General features: G+C 41.5%; 1 protein-coding gene across 1 annotated transcript in view; it reads left to right on the top strand.

Moving 5' to 3' along the window:
* pvrl2l (PVR cell adhesion molecule related 2 like) overlaps window positions 1–14,531 on the top strand; it is a 640,829-nt gene extending 626,298 nt beyond the window's left edge. The window contains exons 7-10 of the mRNA XM_079570958.1: window positions 5,393–5,522; window positions 7,792–7,849; window positions 13,587–13,682; window positions 13,979–14,531. Coding sequence (XP_079427084.1) covers window positions 5,393–5,522; window positions 7,792–7,849; window positions 13,587–13,682; window positions 13,979–14,125 — 431 coding nt within the window. The 3' untranslated portion in view covers window positions 14,126–14,531. The remainder of the gene's footprint in view (window positions 1–5,392; window positions 5,523–7,791; window positions 7,850–13,586; window positions 13,683–13,978) is intronic.
* Window positions 14,532–25,500: the final 10,969 nt, after the last annotated feature.

Here is a 25,500-nt window from a genome sequence, read left to right as displayed (position 1 = left end):
ATGAATGTTTTACAGTCTTTTAGCTCTTGGTCCAACTCACTCCACACATTAATCCCAACAAAAGAAACACAATGTTGCTTTGCACTCGTTCTCCATCTTATTCATTGTTCAGTAGTTATTAAAGTAACCGGCCACCGTTTTTCCATACTGAGATATGTGCTTACCTTAGACGAGTTGATGCGTACCTGTCTGGTCTTTACGCGTGCGCTCAGTCAAGCAAAAAGATGTTGTTAGCATTTAGCCTCTCCTCCTCTTCTCTATGGAGCCAAACAGGGATGAAGTTAGAAGCGACCGAGCTCTTCCACATTTCCCTATTTAAATACAGTTACATGAGTAGTTACACAATCCAAGTATAGTTACACACAATTAAACATGTCGGTTTTCTGAGCGGATGAGGAGATGTGCTCGACCCGTCTCACCCGCAAAGCCGTCAAACTCGCCAGGGACCCTTTGCACCCGTCACACAGTCTCTTCAAGGTGATGCCTTCAGGGAGGAGACTGCGGAATCTACGGGTCAGTTCCAGTCGGCTGAGGAACAGTTTCGTACACAGGGCCATCGGGAAGCTGAACTCCCTGCACATTTTGAACAAATGAAGGAGCATGAGACCTCGCTGATGTATGAAAGGGCTAAATGGATTTCAGAACATATATGATGTGTTTGTGGAAGGGTTTAATATATATTTTGTTGATTGTAGAAGACATCATATTACCCAAATAGTGTCAGTCTCTGTAAGTTGCTAATTGTCTCACATCGTGATTTGATTTTAATCTCGCTAACATTGCGTTCCACTGTTTTGCACATTCCACTGCGTGAAAAACAAGTAAATGATTGCATTTTCTTGCTGTTTATGTCTCGTCTCATCATCCTCGCTGGCCCCTGTACGTCACGCTTCACCCCCCTCGTTTCCGCTTCCTTGCTGTGTGTGATCTGCATTTCTGAGCCCTCTTCCTCTGAAGTAATGACAGACTGAGACTCAGGCCAACACTCCTCAGGGGATTAATATGAGAGAAAATATCAAGCCGTAAACATATGAGGCGGATTAAAGGACTATTAACAATATTAGATAGATGCGAACATGTTTGTCATTACATTTAAACCACAACTTTAATTTGAACGGCCACAATTAGTAAACTGTAGTTTCATATAGGTGATACAATAGCATTTGCAAGCAACAAAATGTCAATAAATTCTTCTTATGTACATAATCTTCCCATGTTGTTTCGTACAGCCCCAGCTTATGTCCTATAGGTGTTGTTATAGATATAGGAAGTCAACATTCTAAATTCATTCATTGACAAAGGCAGATGACAGCACTGTGCTCCTCCTCTGGACCACTCTCATTTTGTGCTTTTGCTAAATGAGTCCCACTGCTTCTGTGTGTGTGTCACGTGTGTGCGCTGGGGTCAGGTTGCCACCTGCTGGTCAAGTGTAGTAAATGCACATAGCTTTAAATGCTAAGTCGAGGATTACTTGACAAACATGGTAGGCGTCAACAATCACAATCCTCTCCATTTTCTTACGGCCATTTTTTCTATTGTTCTCTGCATCTTTTTAACCATACACTGTCTGACGAAAACAAAAATCAAAAAAGTTGCTCACTCGCCTTTAGCTTTGATCACAGCACACACTCGCTGAGGCATTGTTTCAGTACGTTTCTGCAATGTCAAAAGATCCAGTGTTGCAAAGCCTTCTTAAGATCTGGACTCTGTGGCGGCCAGTCTCGGTGTTGTCATTCAGGATGTTCAGGTCGTTATTTGGGCAGATAGTGATGATGAACCTACACTCCAAAAAATGTTTATCTTTAAAATCTAGATTAGTTTAAATGTCTTAAATTAAAGCAGCACTGAGTAACTTGTTTACCTTAATAAATCTTTTTCGTAGTCCCTCTGGGGGTAATACAAGTGTTAATGAGATGATGGGGGGTCTTTCATCTCACCCTGGTGTCTCTGGCCAGAAAACCACAATTACAACTTCGCTGCCATCGGGTCCGAGCCACCAATACACACTAATAGAATCACGAAGAAGAAGCTAGCTGCGGGCTAGTGCCACTTAAACAGTATTTACAGCCAAGTTTGAGTGAAAAAATGATCCCCATTGTGTGTAATTGGATATACAATGAGCTACTTAGTACTGCTTTAAAATGTCCTTATTTTTTGAAAGAAAAGTACTGATGATTTTTGTTTTTTTGTGTTATGAGGATAACATGGAAGGTGTGCAGAGGGGCATTTCCAGGAACCATCGCTCAGTGTTTTAATACATTGTGTTAGCTAATCATGTTAGAGGGTCATTGATGATTAGAAAACCCTTGTGCAATTACACTAGTACTGCTGAAAACTCTTGTGCTGATTAGAAAAGCTACAGGACTGGCCTGGGTGACCCCAAACTTTTGAGCGATCGTGTATAGTCAAGAGTAAAACTGCCAAGCACAATTTTCTCACCCCACCTGCAGTTTTACTTTCTTATTTCAAGCAGGATTACCACAGAACCAGTCTGAAATGTCATAAAAAGAGCAGAGTGTCCTTGGTCCGATTATGAAAAGAGTCTAAATGAGTGAAAACCGCTCAAAACATTAATATTCTCAAATTGAAATCGTTTAAACCCAGGTTTGATATTTGCATCATAACACCATCCCAATATTCATGTCCAAATTAGGAACCTCTTGCCACAGATCAATCTAGCATTCCCAAATCTATTCCTTCATCCATGGAAGTAATGGATGTCTTTTTCAGTGCTGTTCTCCTTGAGATGTCTTCGTTTTTTAAAGTTTGGGGGCTTTCCTTTGCCAAGAAGACGGGTCAGACAGGGAACGCCACGGGACCATTATCCATCTGCGGCTACCGTACACTGTCGACAGTTGTTTGTCATTTCATTGTTTGATATCTGCCTCATTGATACAAACTGGTCATACAACTAGCATGATCTAAAGGCAGCTAATGTCGCATCATATCTACGTATAAGCAACCATTCGTGATCCCTATGAATCCTTTTTGCGCCTCTATGCTGTTCACCCCGTTTGTCTTTTTTACTCCGCACAACAAAACGCTTTCATTTCGCTGTGAACACATTGACTGATCGGATTGGGACATATGCGACTAAACGGAGAGCAATTACGTGTAATTATCCTTTCATCATCTCGGCATCAAACACGGCAGAGATCTCTCGCTCAACAACAAAGATCAAACATCAAGCGCCTCCTGAAAATGTACAAAAAAAGCGCACTTCTGTCACCTCCAAAACCGGTCAACTCCAGCTGTTTTTGCCCGGTTTTCCTTCTTTCTTTTGTATATTTTGCTACTTTACCATAGTGGCAGAGCTGTAATGAAGGGGCTTTTAGAGTTGATTTGGACGCCACGGTGGCCCCGCGAGACTCAAACATTCCCTTAATTGAATGTCAGGGTCACCGTGTGCTACAGACTCACGCGGCACCAAAGCAAGACGCGCTAGAATAAACCGTGAGACGCTTTCAATTTGCAGTCCCAGTTCACGGCATGAGTATATTCCCATTTTCACTCAATTTGAGACAGACTGTGGCAAGAGAAAGAGTATCTATTTTCGCGATTTGCAGGGTGATGCCGCGTTTTTCTATCTGATATGTCTCGATGATTATCCTGTGCTAATAATGGCAGCCCTTAAGATGGCAGTAAATGCAGTTGTTGTTTATGAAGGCTCTCAGTCGGCCAGGAATTATTCATCGTAGTAAAGCGTTAAGGAGAGACACGGCATACATTATTCATGCAGTGGTCCATTTTGTTCTCCCTTAACATCTCGGTTTTAGGCACAGAAGGCTTTGTGTGTGGACAGTCTCCTGACCCTTGAACAGTTGACTTGTGAAGGAGAATCCACCCTGAGAATGCTCTTGTTTTTAAGTATTGTTAACCTAGTGAATGTTGTTATCGTTGTCTATACTGTATGTTTGCTGAATTTGTAAAACTGTTCAAACAGGTCTTGCGTGGAAATGAGACATGGGGCTCGATCTTGTGTTTCTAAATGACAAACATTGTTTCGCTCACGATGGGGTTAATAGATTTTTTAGTTTGACCTGTGAGCGTCTGTAATGTTTAAAGAGACTAAACAGAGTTTAAAAATGTTAAAACTAAGTATCTTCCTCCCCCTACATGTTCCAGCCATGTCCTAATGTGTAGAATGAGCTCAGACCTGTCCACCACAACTGCCTCTAAAATCCTGCACTGTCACTCAGAAAGCATAATATTGAGACTGCAGTTACTCGTAAGACCTGAGGTGGCAGTAGTTAGTATGAAATGACCAACTTGCATCTAGTCTCTTTAAGGAAGAACACAAGGCAGCGCGATGTAAAGAGCAAATGTGAGGCTGCCGTAAACGAGGCAGCCTCACATTTGCTTGTGATAATCCATCGCCTCAGTCCTCTCTCTTTTTGTAAATGACGCCCTCTCACATACAGCTGCGCCACTCGGAAAATAACCATAGCATTTAGAGTTTGCGCTGTCCTTGCGCCACGCACAAGATCTGGCCCACTGAGTCTCAAGAGACTCCTTGTATAAATAAAGGATAATAATAGACCAAACTCACCCTTTACAATGTTTTTTATACAGGGTTTAAACAGGCAGAAGCAAGTGCATGCCACAAATGCAGAAAAAAAAGTCAATTTCAGTCAAAACTGCAACTCATTTTGGTATTTTCAATGAACAATACAGTAAAAGTCTTTTTGTGCTTTTTAATGCGCTGCGGAAACCCTGTATACTTGACTTTCAGCTGCCTGTAAACCCTGATACTGTGCACTTTCTGACCGCAAGAGCGAAAAGAAGCTTCTGAAGATAAACACAAAATGTCTTTGTTTCCGTCCAATAATATTCAAAGTTTCACTACAACATACAGCTGTTGTGTCCTTGGGCATGACACTTTGAATGACTTTTGAATGAGGGTTTATGTTTCACTGTGAATGTGGGATGAGCTGATGGCCAATTCTACAACTGGCTATAAGCCTGTGTGGTGTATTTACAAGCACAAGTCTATAATCATGATAATAACATGGTGCTCAAAGAGTCGGGCCGCGGCGCTTTTACTGGAAAATCATGTATCCGAAACAAATGTATTCACGTGGTAGGCAGCCCTTTTGAATATGTGGCCGAATGATCTGAATAACAAGCGATGGGAGACATTGACTTTTCATTACGCTTCTCTTGCATCTCCATATTTCCTCACTGGCTTCTCATTTGCTTCATGCACAGTAATAAAAAGCTGTTTGTTTGTTCAACACATTTCTCCTCAGCCGCGTAATAAAAAAAGAAAGTGCTGACTCAAACGAATAAAGCCCGAGCGGGGAAGTGCCGGGGGCTGCGGTGTTAAATCCAGACGAGTGAGGCTTTTTTTTTTAAATAATAACGTGCTTTGTTTTGTTTTGTCCCGTTTCAGACGAGCAGCGGCCGGTGGAAGACGCCCCGTCCACAGGAGCCGTGATCGGGGGCATCCTGGGAGCCCTGGCCGTCATCGGGACCATCGTGGGGGTCATTATGTACATACGCAAACACCAGGACGAGGATGAGTAAGTCACCACACAGAGGCTTCATATACAAGAAGCAGATATTGTAGTTTGAATGTTTAAGCTGCTGACAGGAAGTGACACACATAAAGGTAAAGTTCAGAGCAGTTTGACTCATTTGCCATTGACTTCACATGGTCGGCACGGCAACAGCCTTCATTAAGTCACTTCCTGCCGGTGTCCAATAAGCAATTTCTTACATTTCTTACATTTCTGCCTAAACTGGTTATAAAATGTGATCTCTATTACAAGCATAAGAATGATTAAACAGTGTCTGCTTGAACTAATACCACCCAAGCATTTACGTTTTATCATATTTTTATGGCCAAAACATGTAAACATTCACAGGGCAGGGAGGAATAAGTAAGTACACCCTCTGAATCTCACTGAACTGAAGCAGTTTTGTAAAAAGGAATGGTCCAAGATTCATCCTGATCGTTGTGAGCGTCTAATCTGCTACAGAAAAGCTGTTATTGCTACAAAAGAAGGATCAGCAGCTATTTAATACAAGGGTTCACTTACTGTGAACACGCTGTTCTGAATGTCTCAGGTTTTTTCTGCAAAACTTGTTAATTCATCTTTCCATTGATGATAGCAGGCCTTGAGGAAACACAACAGCCCCACACCATGATTCTCCTGCACCAGACTTCACAGTGAGCATAGGGTTTTGATGTTAGTGCTGCTCCATTTTTGCTCCACACATGACGTCGTGTGTTCCTCCCAAACTATTCAACTTTGGGTTAATCAGTCCACAGTATAATTTTTCAGTAGTGCTGTGAAGCATCCAAGTGCTCTTTCATAAACCGAAGTATAATAGTTTGGGAGGAGACATTCACAACAGCGTGGAATAAGTAGGTGAACCCCTGCATTCAATAGCTGACTGATCCTTCTTTTGCAGCAATAACTGTGTTTTCTATAGTTGCAGATTAGGCAAGACAAGGCAAGTTTATTTGTAGAGCACAATTCATACACAAGGCAATTCAAAGAGCTTCACAGTTGCATAAAATTACAAGAAAACAGATCAAATCAATAAGACATCAACATGAAATTAATCAATTACAGTAAAAGGCAAGAGTGCAGATAAAATACTTTCAGTTGTCATATGCATGGACAAAAAGGATTTGGATTTGAACATTGTCAGAGTTGAGGCCTGTCTCACATCCTCATGAAGATTTTAGCTGCATGAAACTGAAACGCAGCCTCACCGTGTTTATTATTGACTCTGGGAACCACCAGGAGACCCCTCGCTGAGGTTCTCAGGGCCCGAGATGGTTCATACGGCTGTAAAATATCAAAGATGTACTTCAGAGCTAAACCATGAAAAGACTTGTAAACAAGCAGAGCTGTTTTAAATTCTCTTCTCTGAGTGACAGGAAGCCAGTGCAGAGACTGGAGCACTGGACTAATATGGTCGTATTTCCTAGTTCTTTAGACACTCACAACGATCAGGATGAATCTTGCAAAACTGCTGCAGTTCAGTGAGATTCAGATGGTGTACTTACTTATTCCCTGCAAATGTTGACATTTTATGGCCAATAAAAATATTATGAAATGTTTGGGTGGTATAGGTATAAGCAGACACTGTTTACTCATAAAGATCAGACCACATTTTAAAACCAATTTAGGCAGAACTGTAAGAATTCCAAATGGTTTACTCACTTTTTCCTCCCACTGCACGTCAAACAGAGCAACAATGAAGCTCTTCTTCGTTTTAAAAATATCCATACGCTTTCACCAAACTTGCTCCTGTTCGAGGTCGAACTCTATCCAAACTCTCAAGTCCTTAGTGTTCACTTATTCTATAAAACATACCAAGGTTAAGATGACCAAAAGTAGTTCTAAAACCCTGAATAAATCATAAAAAAGGAGCTTCTACTGCAGTGTGTTCTCAAATGAGATATGAAAGGGTTCATCTCTTTGATTCACTTAAACGATGCGCTTTTGTCTCTGTCTGATTGAGTCTCTTTCTTTTCACTACTTTATGAACATTGTGGTTTCATCCTCTTTCCGTCCCAATCTTCAAAACTTCATGAGTGCCACCGTTCATCTTTTCTATTCATTTTCGCTCAATGTGCCTGACCTTTTTCGCTTTAAAAATCTATATTATCTGCATGAAATCCCTCCAATTCATTTGCGTTTCCGCATGACGTCTCCTCGGTCTGACGTCTTTTCTCCGAACGCGTCGACTTTTTATACAAAGAATTCCAATGCCCCGACAGCGCTAGCGTCAATATCTAACTCTGTCTTTTCTTCTCGTTTCCTCCGATCACAGCGGGCCGCCCAAGCACAAGCCGCCTCCCCCCGTGAAGGCCGGCAGCTCCACGGAGATGGTGAGTGGTTGGCGTTTTTTTTTTTTTTTTTTAACCTTTATTGTTCCCTGATTACGATGGCACACACAGACGCGGACACTCGTAATGGGGCTAATGGCTATTGATCGGGAGGTCTGAGTTGTTTCGATATAATTGCCCGGTGATTTCTGTCGGCATCTCCGCCTCCTCAGTTATTTTAGTTAGTCCGTTAATCAACCCTGGACTTTACCTTGTTATTGGATGAGAGAGTTGATTAGCTATTAAACAACGAAAGGTCAAGTAAAGGTAAAAGTGCGTGTTGTAGGAGGCAGGGGAAAGAGGAAACTTTTCTCTTTTTAATATAGGTCTTCTCGGCCTATTTTCTTTTTTGTTCCAACTCAGCCCAGTATATTCCCTGGACATATGCATTGAAATTTGGTGCAATATATCCAGAATCCAGAATTATTCAGGACTAGTGGGTTTTGTTGTTTTATGTTTTCAAATGAACATGAAAATAAAATTAAAAAAACATGAGAATTACTAACACATTCTACAAAAGGCAAAATAATGAACTCATGATAAAGCGCAAAGGAGGCCAAAGTGCAGCCCTGGGGCCAAATGTGGTCCTCAAACCAGTTTTAGTTGGCCCACAGACATCACTAGAAATGTGAGTAATACTTTATAGCCTCAATAACTCAGAAAGCTAATCTAAGTGTTTGTAAAGAATGGAATGGAAGCGTTTTTATTGTTATTTTTGCAGCAGGGTAGCATGGTTAGCGCTCGTGCGTCACAGCTAGAAGGTCCCAGGTTCGATTCCCATCTGGACCGGCCTTTCTGTGTGGAGTTTGCATGTTCTCCCCTTGTCTAGGTAGGTTTCGTCCGGGTACTCAGGTTTCCCGAGCACTACAACATGTGCAATAGGCCAGGATGTATGTGCAACATGAAACATAAATCATATAACACATAACTTAATAATTAACTATAAAAACAACTTTAAAACTATAAGACTTTAAAGGGACTATACGGAGTTCAAAAATGTTAAAAGTAAGTATTTTCCTCCCCCAACATGTTTCAACAATGCCCAGACCTGTTCACCACAACTGCCTCTAAAATCCTGCACTGTCACTCAAAAAGGTGTTAATTCGGGTCCGAAGTGCCGTCATGCACAAGCTTAATATAGAAGGTGCAGTTACACGTATGACCTGAGGTGGCGACAGTGAGTATAAGATGGCTAACTTGCATCTAGCCCCTTTAAAGGAACAGGCCACTATTTTTACATACTGAGATATGTTCTTACCTGAGCTTAGACGAGTTGATACGTACCTGTTTGGTCTTTATGCATGCCCTCAGTCACGCAAAACGACCACAGATGTTGTTAGCATTTGGCCTCTCCCAATGTATTCCTATAGCTCCAAACGGGGGTGAAGTTGGAAGCACAAAAAACATATCTCAGTGTGGGAAAATGGTGGCCTGTTCCTTTAAGATAAGAAGCATAAGAAGACTAAAATAAACTAGGGTGAAGACAACAACCATTGACATAGAACAGCAGTGTGTGAACTTACTTACAGATGTACTTGTGTGGTTTCACAATTAAAACCTTAGCTGACTTAGATTGTAGTGAAATGTGACACCTGTATCGCTTGTTGGCCTAATTCACCTCACTGATTTTTTTTGTCCTGCCTTTAATTTAGTTTCAAAACTAGCTAAATTCTTTAATTTACCTTTCACTGACAGCCACAACATTATTTGGATTCTGAGCTGCACAACAAAGGAGAACAACCTTTCATATTGTTACAAAACACACTCAAGACTCGCTTGTCAGAAAAAGTCATTCATTCACCCATTAATTGCTGTAATTATGTTTCTTTTCATAAGTTGTTTCTAGCAATAATGGCCGAGACATTTATTCATGTTTCTGAGGAGAACTTGCAACAATTGGCCTTTTTTCCCAAAAGTCTCGACCACAACACTTCCATCGAAAGAAAAAGAAATCACACAGTTTGCACTTCTCATATTAATCCTTGCATTTGTATGATGTTAATGGCAGTTTGCATTAATGGTTTATTGAGAGCCTGGGGGCAGGAGTCGAGTGTTTGTTTAAAAATTGTAGCGTTTTCTGCCTGTCTCCGGTTCTTGTTTCATATAAAGGTCTGCAAAGTCTTAACGCCAGAGGAAGCAATTTTCTCCTTAATATTATATTTCACTATAACCCCCGGAAATGTCTATTTGGACCGGAGTCTGGCTACTCATTATGTGCACTTTCGAGGTAAGCTAAGGTAAGACTGGATGCTAGATAGGCAGGATGTGGTTGTGGAGAGGAATTGCTCTTAAATTTCAAAGAGGTGCTTTCTGTATTTAGGTGGGATTCCTTTCGGTGCTCCAGCTTCTCCCCAATCACTCTAAAACATGTACAGTAGGCTAAATCTTTAAGAAGGCCAGGCTTTCCTCAAAATCTGGAGATTGGTCTTCACACTGCTCATGACAAGTTGCTAGCAGCACTGAAGGATGGGTCAACTTTTAAAGGTTTCAGACTTGGTAATCTTTTAGCTAAATCACGGACACATCTGGACAGTTTGAGACTCAGACCGCCGATATTTCAGAAATCATTTTCTTCTTTTACAGGGCCAGAAATCTGGCAGAGTGCACAGGTGTTGAAAGTTGCACGGTCACGAACGATCTCTTGTTCAATTCAACGAGAATTCTCAGTCATCCAGGATAATAGATCCTCTAAAGTCCACTAAATCGACACAGCTGGACACTTTTAGACTTAGACGGTTGATGGAAAATCATTAAATTAACTGCCAGATGGGACTGAACATCTTTGGCTCGTAGACAGTGAAAAACATGGACATACTATAGCTGGTGAAGCTTAATTGGAAGTGTGTGCAGGCTCTGGAAGGTCCTTGCTGTAAATGTAAGTTCCATGAAAACCTCTTTTCCCCTCTTTGTCATTATCAATGGTTGAGTAACGTGCTTCTCTATGGTCCTCATGGTGGGGAGCTGACTTTGCTGTACTACCACCCCCTTGTGGTCAGGGGTGACTCCAAGATACACTCTGGAAACAGGAATCTAATGGGACTTTAGACCTTACTAGAACGGCTTAAAAGCCCGGCTCCAAAGAGTTTTATTTGTTCTAAAAATTGCTGTGACCCATGTGACAACGCTTTCTCATTCCTAAAACAGGGGTGAGGCAACTCCTGTTGTGATATTGGGCTATACAAAACCATTGATTGATTGATGGAAGCCTTTTCAGTGCATTGATGGCGCTCTGTGGAGCCTCCACTCACCCCACAAGTGCAGGCTTCCCGCGTTCTTTTCCTTTTAAGGAACAGGCTTCGTAGGAGTAGATCGAGCAGCCATGTAAGCTTCACAGACGACTCGGGACCATTACAATGAAGGGGACTGAATGGAACACCGGCTATCTCTTTTATATTATATCTATGGTCATTATTGAACACAGCACTATCATTCTGACCCCCAAGTGTTTGTCTTGACTCGAGCAACATCGTCCTTTTTTTTCCCCCTTTCACTATTTTTCATTTCTAAATATAGGACCTGGCTCCAAAAGCATGAAGTTAGCCCACGCTGAATGCTTTGCGGGAAGGCACTCTTACTTGGTCCATTGCCATTCTACAGTCTACGCTTTGGCACAAAACTGGAAGTCCGAAAAGCTGGCGGTCTAAGTTTAAAAATGCTGCCGATGGTGTCTTTCCTTATTTTCTGGATATTTTATTTTATATTAACTACTTGGAGTTGTGTCTAATTTTTTTTTGTTACCGTTTCACTAATCCGTAATCTCTCTCGCTATTCTGCTCTCAAAACCTCCTGTGCACGCTCAAACTGTCTTAGCATGTTGACCAGTACCTTTTTTTTTCCTACGTTTAGTTTTTGCACTGCTGCCTTTGTGTGTTCAGATGCAGAAAGTATGCCCTCTGCTGGCCTTTAGAATAACTGCATTTTATAATAGCAGCATGCATAAGGATATTTTCCAGACACATATGTTGTTTGAGATGGTTTGGACATGTGAGGATTTTTTTTTTTTTAAGTTAGAGCAGCCACAAAACAAGAGGAAGAGCAAAGAGATTTATGGATGTCCTGAAAACTTGAAGTCCTTGTAATGTCTTCTCCTTGCATTCATTTGCATAGAGATCAATGACATTTTCCTGCCATTTACCAGAGGACCCCTCACATTGTGAAAGACTCGTTTGCAAGTCAATATGGCCTTAAGAACTTATCTTTTTGAGCAAGAAAGGGCACACTGAATAAATAACAGTCGTGCCCAGCTTTAGTCCTCTTCAAAGACTATATGGAAGCAGCATGTATTTTCTTTGACACTTTATAACCTTGTTTCAACTTTGTACGGCAAAGGTGGCGTCATGGCACAGCTGTAGCACTCTCATTAAGCTCCTGGGTTTGATTCACAAACTGTTATTAAACACCATTTTTACATTTCTGCTTGATATTGTGAAAGGCGTCTTTGTTTATTTACAGTGTTTACATGGTAATTTCAGCGATCGCAGCCTGAAATATTGCGTGAGTTACTCCTGACCTTGGATCTATCTTCAATCTAGATACGAGTCCCTATCACTGGTGCACTGGGACCTCATTTGGGCTTCATCATTAAGACCGGCCCAAGTGCGCCCTTTTAGTTTATATGTCAGGATTGCTCCCAGTAGATGACACTTACATTCACATCGGCCGCCACATCTGGGCCCGACACATCTCCACAGTCAGCGGACCGACTTATGTAAATGAAAAATATGTTTTACACACGGGTCACTCTCGCGGATACGACTCACTCCGCAGATGATTGGACTGTACCAACGTGAACTAACTCAGAGAGGTGTTCAATGACCTTTTCCTCCTTCCTTTTCCTCCCCACTTCCACTGATCCCGCTGTGAAGGCACCTTCAGAAGTTCCTTCAGTCGAGAATGTGGAGCTGTGGCTTTCAGACGGACTTTTAGCACAGCCCATTTATGTTAAAAGAATCACAAGTTTTACTGTTAATACTTTTGACCTTTCCTTCACGGGAACACACATTTCGAGTGTTAGTGCGTAGGAAAAGGAAGGAGGAAGCGGTTTCGGAAAAGGCCAACATTTTCTTATAATGACTTCTCAGTACTCAAAAGATCGAAGGATGGGTCAATTGCAGAGGAAACATATCTCTATGAAGGCTAGGGTCGAAGTTAGGTTGAGGGTCAGGGGTTTGGGTTATGATTTGGGTTAGGAACGGCAAATGTGACTTAAGTTGTGTTTCATTCACACAGATCTCACACATATTTTCAGAAACTAGAATATATTGGCTTTCAAATGAGGGATCACACCGGCATATAGGCTTCTTGAGATTTGGATCCGCATAATTGGAGAAAATAACTCTTACCCTAAGATGACAGATAACAGGTTAACCTTGGGTTGAGCAACAGGCCGTTAAAAAAGCCAAAGTTATGATTTGCACTTTCTCCCACAATATCTTAAAATTCGTTTTCTGAGAGGTCACACTTCAATGTGATTTGGTAAATCCGCCTGTCCCTCGCTCAGAGCATGTCAGAGACTGAGTGGGTGTGGAAAAGTACATGGTATTGTGTCTGTGATTGAGTATAAAGCTGTGTTATAAACAGAAAAGCACAGAATCATAATAAAACAACCGTACTGAGAATAAAACTGTGCCGAATCACAATTGAACCACTAAACCTTTACACCACAGTTTATGTTATGAGACTAATGAGTGTCTGTGTTTATGTAGCGTTTCTGTAACAAATGTTTTTCTTTGGTTTCCAGTTGAATAAGCCGTCGGAGCCGCCCAGCGCCACAGAGACGGTCCCTCTCAGTCCTGGAGAGGTTTACTACGAGACTTCAGGGAAAGAGCCGGTCACGGTAATCTATAAAAACAAAAAACAGCTTTCAGAACATCTTTCATAATATTTGGCTTGATCACTCTCGGCTTTCAACAAATTATGCCATCGCTTGAACGTCCAGTTTCAGGAAATGTTTAAGACTTTTATGTTTCTTTATTTGTCATGCTGTTTATAATTTACAAAAATGTTGGGATTTTGCAAATGTTTTCCTGAATTCGTCAGCATGTTTACATACTCTTCTTCTTTCGGTCTTGCAAATGTTCATAAATTTCTCTCCCTCCGACTCAACAAACCTCCTGCTTTCGTCCCTCGCAGAACCTGGATGACGAGGGCAGCGGAGGGGCCCTGAACGGCGGCGCCAAGTACGACAACATGAACGACTTCGACCCGACCAACCACGACGCGGCGCCCGTGAACATCGCCCGCGGTGAAAGCTTCGTATCTCCGGCCATGTACGTGTAGAAATACGGAAGATTCGACCCAGGAAGGATGAAACGTACACGACTACAATAACAGAGGAGCGTCCGGGGCACTGCATGAAAAGCAAATGGGACGATACGTAACAACACAGCATTGTATGAAATCATCTGAAATCATCATGTTTGAGCGGGGGTTTCTTTTATATATATATAGATTTTTTGGTGTTTGGTGAAACGGGAACAAGAAAATATATTAAGAATCATGGGGCGTCTTCTGTAAAGTGTTTTATCTCATGTTTGTTTTCGATAAATGGTGATCTCACTGTGCAGCGTGGGCTCCTCAGTGGTCCATCTCAGCCTCCACTGACATTCAACCAACTTCAAAAAGTGATCAGAAATGAGCAGGACATGAATGAATCACAGATGCTGCATTCAGGCTTTTTGAACATAGAACCAGAAAACTGAGCAATCATATTCATTTATTCCACCTCGGTAACGCTGTATATTAAAGCAGTACTAAGTAAGTTGTTTACCTTAATAAATCCTTTATGTAGTCCCTATGGCGGTAATATAAGTGTTAATGGGATGCTTAGAGGGTCTTTCATCTCCCCTGGTGTCTCTGGCCAGAAAACCACCATTGCAACTTTACTGCCACCGGCCCGGAGCAACCAATACACACTAATGGAATCACGAAGAAGAAGCTAACAGGCAAACGAGCTAAGCTAACTGCGGGCTAGCGCCACTTAAACAGTATTTACAGCCAAGTTTGAGTGTAAAAAATGATCTCCATTGTGTAACTGGATGTACAATATCCCTCTGTCCCTTCGCCTTTTCTGTCAGCGTAGTATTTACTCTCACGGACAATTAATAAGTTTAAAAAATTGCAACTTGCTATGACACCTGCAGATGTGCTTATGGCCTCTAGGGGCAAGAGTTACTTAGTACTGCTTTAAGATGCTTGTAATGTATTATTAAGCATAATTAGGCCATCAATAATACGCTTGTATCGATATTAATAAGCTGCTTATTATACTACTATTGCTTAAGGTACTAATAGGCATATTTTTCATGGCCTACACTAATGCTTATCAACGAGCACACCTTGATACAAAGCGATACTGTCACTTCCTTTATCGCTGTTCCAACAGGCATCAAAAATTGGTTTCTTGAAGCTGGGACACCTGATTTTTCCTGTTCAAACTGTGATTTTTTTTTTTAGCTTTCCCCAAACCCGTTTCTACAGTAACCCTCACAATCCCTCCTGCACGTCAGAATTGTTCAAGCAAATTAATCATGTGCATGTTTCCCGCCCGTGCACAGCTTTGAGCGGTGGCAAAGTGAAACAGAGGGGGAACACAAAATAAATTACACTAATTTAGATTCTACTTTTATCTTCCATCGCCCAATAAACATTTAGGTGAAGACAATGCAACAAGGCCTGTCAGTGTTTACAACATACTCTGGAGTGACAAAAATACATTCATTCTACAATAACATAAAGTCAGCTTTAAAGGAATAGGCCACAGTTCTTCCATACTGTGATATGGAAGTGCCCATGGAAGAGCTTGGTCGCTTCTAACTTCAACCCATTTGGAGCTATAGGAATATACTGGGAGAGGCCAAATGCTAACAACATCTTTGGTCTTTTTGCTTGACTGAGGGCACACAGTTCTTCCATACTGTGATATGTTCTTACCTGAGCTTAGACAAGTTGATACGTATCTGTCTGGTCTTTGTGCGTGCCCGTGGAAGAGCGTGGTACAGTAGCTTCCAACTTCACCCCCGTTTGGAGCTATAGGAATACATTGGGAGAGGCCAATTGCCAACAACATCTTTGGTCGTTTTGCGTGACTGAGGGCACGCACAAAGACCAGACAGGTACACATCAACTCGTCTAAGCTCAGGTAAGAACATATTTCAGTATGTAAAAACGGTGGCCTGTTCCTTTAAGATATTTTTTTTTTTTCATACCTGCTTTTGACCTACTTTAATTTTTTCCGATACGAGTAGTACCTAAACTCTTCTTTTTTTTTTTTTTAACAATACCCTACTGGTATCATTGAACAGTACCCAGCCCTTACATGCCACCCTGCTTACATTATTTAAACTGTGTGGTATAAAACTGCACATTCCTTAACATGAAAAGGTTATGATCAAGCTGAAGATTCATTGAAGATTCAAGTTTCTAAAGATTAGTTATTAGAGTGTGTAAGCAACCCGACAACATAATGTGCTGGACAAATGTCTCTAAATTGGAACAATACAAGTCTATAGAAAATCTGGACAGATATATCCGCTAATGCCAGAGTGTTATCTTGTTACATCCCTATAGTCACAATAATCAAATGCATGGGACTCACAGGCCGCTGCGCTGCCTGAGCCGTGTCCCTGTTTGTGGAGCCCGAGCACGTCCGCGGCCGCGCTTGTCTGTCGCTGCTGCTCCTGCCTGATAAATATTGTTTTGGTGGCTTCAAATCTCTGGATACGGAAGAATAATGTTTACAACGGCACATCTGAAGTGAGCATTTCTGTGTTAGCGGGGTGAGATCGGGGTCGGCCAAAACAAAACCTCGAGTCACGGCGAGATTTTTTGTAACATTTTCCCCGAGCCAGCCTGTCAATATTCATTCATCGTGCTAATTATGCGCCGTTAACTGTCGCTGTCAGTGGGGCTGATGGGAAATGGACCACTGAACAAAGAGCTATGTCTCCCTCGGGGGTAAAACATGTACACTAGCAGCCTTTGAGGTCATGCAGTGCCGTATGATGAGGCTTGTAGAAACATATCTGAATCTTCTTTGAGTTCCTGTCGTTCTGCAACTTTGGGCTTTAGATGGGATTGCTGAGGTGCTGAATAATTCCGGAATAAGTTTTTGCTCACTTTTCTTAGTGGGAATTCAAAACTATACCAGTGTAAATGCTTTTCGTAATCCCTCTGGGGGTAATGCAAGTGTTGATGGGATGATTGGAGGGTCTTTCATCTCCCCCTGGTGTCTCTGGCCAGAAAACCACCCTTGCAACATCCCTGCCTGCGGGTCGGAGCAACCAATCGACACTAATGGAATCACGAAGAAGAAGCTAACAGGCTAACGGGCAAAGCTAACTGTGGGACAATGTACAATATCCCTCTCAGCGTAGTATTTACTCTGACGGACAATTACTGAGTTAAGGGGCATGAGTTACTTAGTTCTGCCAAAAAGGGACTATACAGAGTTTAAAAATGTCAAAATTAAGTATTTTCCTCCCCCTACATGTTCCAGCCATGTCCTAATGTGCAGAATGAGCCCAGACCTGTTCACCACAACTGCCTCTAAAATCCTGCACTTCACTCAAAAAGGTGTTCATGCCGTCATGCACGAGCTTAATATAGAAGGTGGAGTTACACGTATGATCTGAGGTGGCAGTAGTGAGTATAAAATGGCCAACTTGCATCTAGCCCCTTTAAAGCTTTAACTCAAGATGAATTTCGAAAAATAATTAGTGCATTAATCATGAATCAATCGCAGATTAATCACATCATATATGTTTTGACCAAACACACACACTCTCCACACCAGGGATGCACGTTCTGCTCAACTTCATTAATCGATCAATTGGTTACTTTATCAAAGATTGTCGATTATTAACTGTCAACCACCAGCTTAGTGTCATTGTACGGGACATTTTATAACAAGATAGTAAACATATTTTTTTCCCCCAGTAATAATCATGAAACATTGTTAAAAAGTTGAATTATGAATCAAAATACAAGGCCGTGGGAACCCAGGGTGCTTAGGATGCTGCAGCACCCTCTGATGAATAATTTGTAAACTGCAGGCAATATCAGTTTTGTTCCTGGGCACCTCCGAACTAAAATATCTTCCCACGGTTCAGCTAAAAAACAAATAATAGGTTTGTAAACTTCAACAGATGCCACATTTTATGCTTATTTGATTACGCAGCATTTCCCCCAAACATACGGCAGAACGATTAATTGTTCACATACTTTTCAATCGATTAAGCCCATGATGACGATTCACTGATTCACCAATTAATCATCCTGACTCCACACACATGACCTGAAAGACAAAGCACTTGTACTACATATTGTAAGCCAGGGGTTTCCAGCCTTTTCACATGATGAGCAACTTTAATGTAAAAAAAAAAAGCGAAAGAGAGCGGCTTGAAAGGCAGATTCTGTTCAAAATGTTCACCACCCAAAGAAACTGACTTATCAAGAGAGAGCTTCTGGTTGGAGATCACTGTAAAAGTCTGGGGTGAAAAAGTAAAGGAATTTTACTTCTGGGAACAGTTTTGGGGTGGTGGAACTGTTCAGCTCCACAGCAATCGATGCATATAATCGTCCATTTTGGAAGGCTTCCCTGTTTGTGAGAAGGCAGCACAGACTGAGAATAAAACCCACAATCTCCTAACTCACAGCTAACCACTCTTCCACTTCCAAATGCACCTTGACACATCTTACGTCCGTGTTGGATCGAATGCTGCCAGTTCCATTCCTCGCCAATAGACAGTGATTACAGTGTGTTTTCATCTCTAAGTGCAGTTCCTTTGGGCGCACAAGTCAAAAATCACCCTTTTTTCTATTTAAACGCTCTCCAAACGCATCCTCCACGGACCACCGAGTTTTAAATCGCTAACACTCAACTCGTGCGGCCCCGACGAAAGACACGGCTCAGCCCTAAAGAAAGAGATTAGCGTCTTAGTGTCATTACCCCCTCCTAATGAAAGACATTTTTGTCCATTAAAGCGAAGCCCGGGCAGCGGTTCACTAAACGGGACTTTACTATGTCATCAAGGCCGGCGAGTGTCCGTGCGCTAAGGCCACGCGGTGAGGCTCATTAGCGCTAACGAAGGGGAACCAAGCAACTTTCCAGACACGACCTGGCAACTTTCACCCTTTCTTTCTTATTTGGGCTGCCGCAGAGATCCAATTTACCACAAAAAAAAGGTTATTCTAAAGTTATTTGAAGGTATAAAAGATAGCAGGTGACCTTTTAACTTAGTTTAAAGATCTTTTAAATGCAATGGCTTGAAAGCACAAATCCTGTTTTGAGTTAACATCCAAAGAAAGTAAGTGGTGTAGCTTTAATGAGCGACACCATTTGCTTGATGAATTTGTGTACATTGAACAAAGTGGGTGCACTGGAAAAACGGGATTAATGACTTAAAATCACTTGAATGTTGAATTTGAGGTGAGATAAAAATACTAATGCCATTGGAACAAGCTGAAATCCCTCCTGAAATCAGACTAAATTAACGTTTACCTTTAAAAATATGTCTTTTCATTTGAAATTATATGAAATAATCTGAATTAGGAAAGAATGTACTTGTCCTATTGGCGATAAGATGTTTTATCTAATCTAAAATTTACTCAAACTTTTGATTTAATCTCTTAATTCAAGTTTATGATGATTATTCTTTTTCCAGTGTGTGAAAATAATTGCCCTATAAGCCATTCTCAATATCATTATGTTACGTATTGTAGATTTTCTACACTGTCTGACTAAAAACACCTGGATTTAACTAACTATTATGATGATATGAGCAATACTAAGTAACGTGTTTACCTTAATAAATCTTTTTCGTAGTCCCTCCGGGGGTAATACAAGTGTAAATGGGATGATTGAAGGGTCTTTCATCTCCCCCTGGCAGAGCCGGTGCTGGCCCTTCTGGGGCCCTAAGCAAAAATCCACACGGGGGCCCTACAGTGGCTATTCGATGAAGAGAGAATCCATTTATGGTCAAAACAGCTCCACTGTTCCAGGGCAGAAGCAGAACATACAGACCTCAATTCAGGCCCTGCCCCCTGTGTGAGAGCCACTCACCACTAAGCCACTGTGAGACTGGTATTTAGGACGACTACTAGTTTATTTCTCTTTTTAAAATAGTAAATGGCAAATGGTCCCATTCTCTCACCTCTGGTCCCTGACCCACAGATTGGGAACCGCTGATTTAAAACTAACTGAAACCTGCTCCTGGCGGTTGTTTCTGTTGGAGCACTGAGAATTCGTTTTAGATTGTGCACATTCAGAGAACCAGAGTTACTGTAAGTTACTGAACCATGTGGATTCAACTCAACAAAAAGGCCACGGACACGGCTTTACTCTCGTCTACTCGCCAAACTGCTGTCCTGATGCCCCAGACTCACCAGCACAATAAGTAGAGAGTTCAACCTCTTAACTCCCGTCTGAACCGAGAGCATTTTCTCCAGTTCAGCTTTACCCAAATCCTGTAGGCCAGTGTAACACCTCATTTGAAAGCTAAGACCTACAAAAGTAAATTGATCTTTTTCCTCACGTCATCAGATTTTTTTTCATCATTTTTTTTGTTGGGCAGTCTTCTCATTTTTGTCAATTTTTTGTGACTTTTTTGTCACTTTTTCGTCCAATTATTCGCATTTTTTTTGGTCAAATTCGTATCACTTTTTTGTCCATTTTTTGTCACATTTTTTTCCACATTTTTGTCCATTTTTGTCTTTTTTTGGTAAATTTTTTGTCCCTTTTGTCACATTTTCATCCTTGTTTTCGTTTCAGTTTTATTGCTATTTTCACACCTCTTTTCCAGAGGCTTTTGGATTGGGGTTAAGCTGGAGAAAATGTGCTCGGTTCAGGTGGGAGTTAAGGGGTTAAATGAGAGTGAGGCCCAGAGTCCGCGCAGAGAAAACATGAGAGCAGCGCTCGGGACACGGGTGACATGATGCAGCCGCGGAGGAGCCGCGCATGAGGCGAAGCACCGGGAGACAGACGGCCGAGCGGGACACGAGCGGAGAAGCACTCGCGCTTTGGAAGAGACAGGGGGAGGCGGTCGGTCTCTCCTGCTCATTCACTTCAGCAGACTACTCCGTGTTGATGTTATATGTGGCGAAGTAGGCGGAGAGTGAGTGCGCGCTGGAAGAGTCTGTCCCCGTAACAACGCGTTGATCAATCAGTGAAACAACACCGTAGTTTGACTGAGATGTGGGGCCCTTGCAGCCACGGGGGCCCTACGCACCTTGCGTAGTCTGCGTATAGGAAGAACCGGCTCTGCCCCCTGGTGTCTCTGGACAGAAAACCATGCTTGCAACTTGACTGCCACCGGACCGGAGCCACCAATTCACACAAAAAGAATCACGAGGAAGAAGCTAACAGGGTAACGGGCAAAGCTAACTGTGGGCTAGCGCCACTTAAACAGTATTTACAGCCAAGTTTGAGTGAAAAAAATGATCTCCATTGTATAATTGGATGTGCAATATCCCTCTCTCCCCTCGCCTTTTCTTTCAGCGTAGTATTTACTCTCCAAGACAATTAATAAGTTTTAAAAAAAGCAACTTGCTACGACACCTCCAGTTGTGCTTATGGCCTCTAGGGGCAAGAGTTACTATACTGCTTTAAGGCAATGACGAAAATAGGCCCTCCAAGACACAAACTCGCCTACCCCTGACTTAGCTTGTACTTAATATTATTTCAGATTTAAAAAGAAGTTAGAACACACAAACTCTGTGTCATAAAAAATTGGAGCTTTAGTTGATAAAGCAATCGATATAGAACGGTCCAAGGGTTGCACAAGAGAAAAAGGCCGGGAACCACCGGCCCACATTACCAACATTTTTTGAACTCCCACAATCACAAACCAATAGCGCCCATGTTTTATTTATCTGTGTATGTCTGTTCGGATGCCTGTTAAATAATATTGCATTCTGTTTTGATGGATAATGTCCAAGGTATTCCCCATCTGGTGCCCAAAGTTGCCACAATAGGCTCCAAACACTGAACTCCCTGGGAATAAATGAGAAGAACGAGGAGACATCGGGAGCTTATGATAATGCTTAAAGGTCACTTTTATCTTAATCTGTCTTTCTTATGTTTTCATGTATCCGACCCCTTAATAGTATTGCTCATAAAGCAGACAGAAAGGTTTAGGCCAAGGGAATCTGGTCACGTTTTGTAATTTTGTTTAGCCCTAAAAGCTTTGGAAACTGAATTAACCGAGCGCCTGATACGTCTTCATACATATCTTTTATATTGTGCGTGGGAGGGTTTCATTTTTCTTATTGCGCCACCTTAAAAATTACATTCCATTCACGTCCAAGGGCGCATTCATCAAACAAAGCAACGGCGAGGCGTCAGAGGAGCGAGAGACAAGACGCCGATATTCACGCTTGCGATATCACACGAATGTATCTGTTAAATGACCCGTGCGTATCAGATAACGACTGCCATTAGAGTAAATATTACGTTTGTATTAAAGGAAATCAGCCAAAACGTTACGACCACGCCACAAACTGACGCACTGTGTTTTCTGACAAGTGACCAAATCAGCCCCTCTAAACAGTTTCTTGTTTTCCTGATTCAAAGTGCCAGGATCAAACAAACCTTTTCTTTAAACGAGCCTGTGTGGTCATAATGTTTTGCTTGATACAACATGAGTATTTGAGAACTGTGTCCGGCTGGATCTGCTGGTCTCCTTTAAAGTCAGAAGCGAAACAAAACCAAATGCTGAGTAAATAATGTAAATAATGTCTATAGAGCTGATGAATATGATGTTGTGGGTGGTGAAGTGTTGGTGTGGTCAGTGCCTGTGTACAGCAGATGGACATGTGTTCAGTGTCTAAACCGAGGGATATGAAAAACAAAAATGTATTATATGGTATTATGCTTTTGTCATTGTTGAAAGTAATGTGTACACACAAACGAAAGACGTCTCCCGGATTCTTCTAAGTAACGTTCAAGAGCCTCCCTTTGGACAATTACAAGAGGTTCAGCGATATGTGCCCAAAGAATGAGGTCACTTGTTACATTCGATTCGATTAGAAAAAACACTCAAAATAGACAGGAAATGTGCAAACAGTTAAATAGTAAATAGAGGCATCTTATGTACAATGAGTAATAATAAACTTCAGGCTTAAAGGGGCAAAAATGTGAACAATAATTTAAAAAAAATCATAAAACCGACTTTAAAAAAGTAGAATATCAAAGTCAGCATCGGCAGTGCAAAGTTTACAGTCCTAGTGCAGGTTGTGGATAAAGTGACGCTGATACAGTAGTTTTGCATAGTGGTTATTGCACATGAGTTACTTCACAGTAGTGTTATACAGTCTGACCTGCTCCTTCTCGCACTGAAGGTGTCTCAGTCCACCACTGAAGGAGCTGCTCAGCTCCTCTACAGTCCCCTGCAGTGGGTGGGAGGTGTTATCCATGATGGAGGTGAGTTTGGCTCAAACTCCAACTCAAACAGATGAAGTTTGACTTGTTTTTTTGAGTAAACAAAAACAAGAACCCTCACCACCCTGTGCCCAAGAAAACAAAGTATCAACAGAAAGGCGGCCAAACAGATACAAAAGGTGCAGCAGCAGGCCAACCCGGACTAAGGAAAAAAGTAAAAAAAATAAAATAAAATCTAAACCAAATCAAAAGAAAAGCAAAAACAAGAGAGCCGGTCCCACCAGGCCTTAAACAAAATAACAAAAGTTAAGGCCAACAAAAAGCTAAGGCAGCAGGGCCAGCTGAGACATGCTGCCAGGCCTGAGCATCAGCTGACTGATGCACTGGAGAGGCGCACACAGGTACAGTAGGGACCGGCCTATCTCTAGAACTACAAAACTTTTTGGCAAAACAATAGAAAAATGAGCAAAGATTGACAAAAAGAAAACGTAGGCAAAAATATGTGATTTGTTTCTTTTCCTGATGGCAAGAGATGACAAAGCTCAGATTAATCAGCCTCAAATTGCAGTATTTATGTTTGATTTATACAATTTCGAGTAATCCTCTTCACTTTGGTCATTTCTTTATCCACTGCCGAAGCTCCGATCTGTATTCCCTGGATTTTGTTGCATCAAAGAGGGAACACAAAACTGTCCTCTACATTTTTAAAGCCCATGATCTATCGACTGATTTATTCTAAGCACTTATTCACAGCGCCTACGAATGGATTTCCTATAGTTTGTCGGTGAAAGTGAAAGCTCGTCACTCCCACTTCCTGCAGAGGGCGCTCCAGACCAATCTGAAATCCTGAACAGCCCAGGCTCGCACTCTTCACTGTCTTTTTATGGCATTATTTCACATTATGAACGATAAATACCGACAACTCTTCTTTTCTTAATGTAACTCTATGGATGCTGTTTTCTAGTTGCAACAAAAATATGTTCCCATAACATTCCATTCATTCCACACTTAACTATTTTCAGAAACTCTGCTGACCTTTTTCTTTGTGCAGATACAACGGGAGACTTTTCACTTCATTTACGACGCTCTTTCCGGGAGTCGTCCTTTCGTCTGTTGTGCACGATACGTTTTGTCGAGGGGGAAAACTGTGGCACCGGTGTTTATCACTAATGTTCATATTAATCAGCATGGCATGACTGGTTGCCTGTAAAAACACATTTACTCGAGGTGCATTTGTACAAAGCATTTTTGAATGTCAAGAAAAGAGAAACCCGTCATTCTTTCTATCGCACATAAAGTCAAAACATCTATTACTGTCGACTCGTTATGATTTTTGTTTGGTGGTTTCGGAGAATCTGAGTAACAGCCATTTTCTTTTTGCTAAATGACATAAATGAGTGTGTTTACATGCACTTGGGTATCCAGGTTATCAATGGGGATTTTAAGTTTCCTGGTTTTGTCTGGTTAATGTAAACACAAAATCCTGGTTTCATTTTCCTAGATAAGCAAATATCCATTAGAAATCAGGTATTCTCATTGGGATATTGCCACATTTCCCTGGATGCTGTATCATGTAAGCACAGTATCCTGGTTTTCCGCCATTGCTGACGTACTGAGCATGTGCCAACTTTTGAAACAGATATGGCAGGAGCAAAAACTTTCCTACAGCCATTTTATCTGGTACTTTTAAAACTTTGTATCTTCCACCAAGGCAAAAAAGTTACTTGAATGCGTCGTTGAAGTCAGCGCTGCTCTAAGATCAGATAGTTCTTGTCCCTGTGCTTGAGAAATGACTGAAAAAGCCATGCATTAGCAACATTGCTAAAGTATTTAGCTGCTTACCATATTCATCATTAGCTCCGTCCCTCTCTGGAGCGTAAATACCCAGGATACTGTAGTGTCTCATGTAAACAGGGATATGAGTGTCCTGGTTTCTCGGATGCATGTAAACATCATATCCATAATACTGTCATAACCAGGATATGCCGAATAACCAGGTTACTCGAGTGCATGTAAACACACTCACGTCTCACTTTTAAAAGCTCAAATAACCATTTTTAATCCCACTTTTGACTAAAAAATGCAAGATAGAGTGTAGGGGAGTTCAGCAATCTTATGTGGATAACGATTTTCAAAAGGACAGTGATTTTCTTTTACTTATAAAGCTGGAGTACGTCTTTTATTTTATTTTTGTGACATTATTTTGCCACCCTTTAGTCCTATGTTTATAATAATACTGTATACCAGTGCTGTAGCAAGGCAGAGGTTCAAATTATAA

This window comes from Gobius niger (assembly GCF_951799975.1).
Source record: "Gobius niger genome assembly, chromosome: 14".
Taxonomy (NCBI): Eukaryota; Metazoa; Chordata; class Actinopteri; order Gobiiformes; family Gobiidae; genus Gobius; species Gobius niger.
This window is presented reverse-complemented; position numbering and strand designations above follow the sequence as displayed.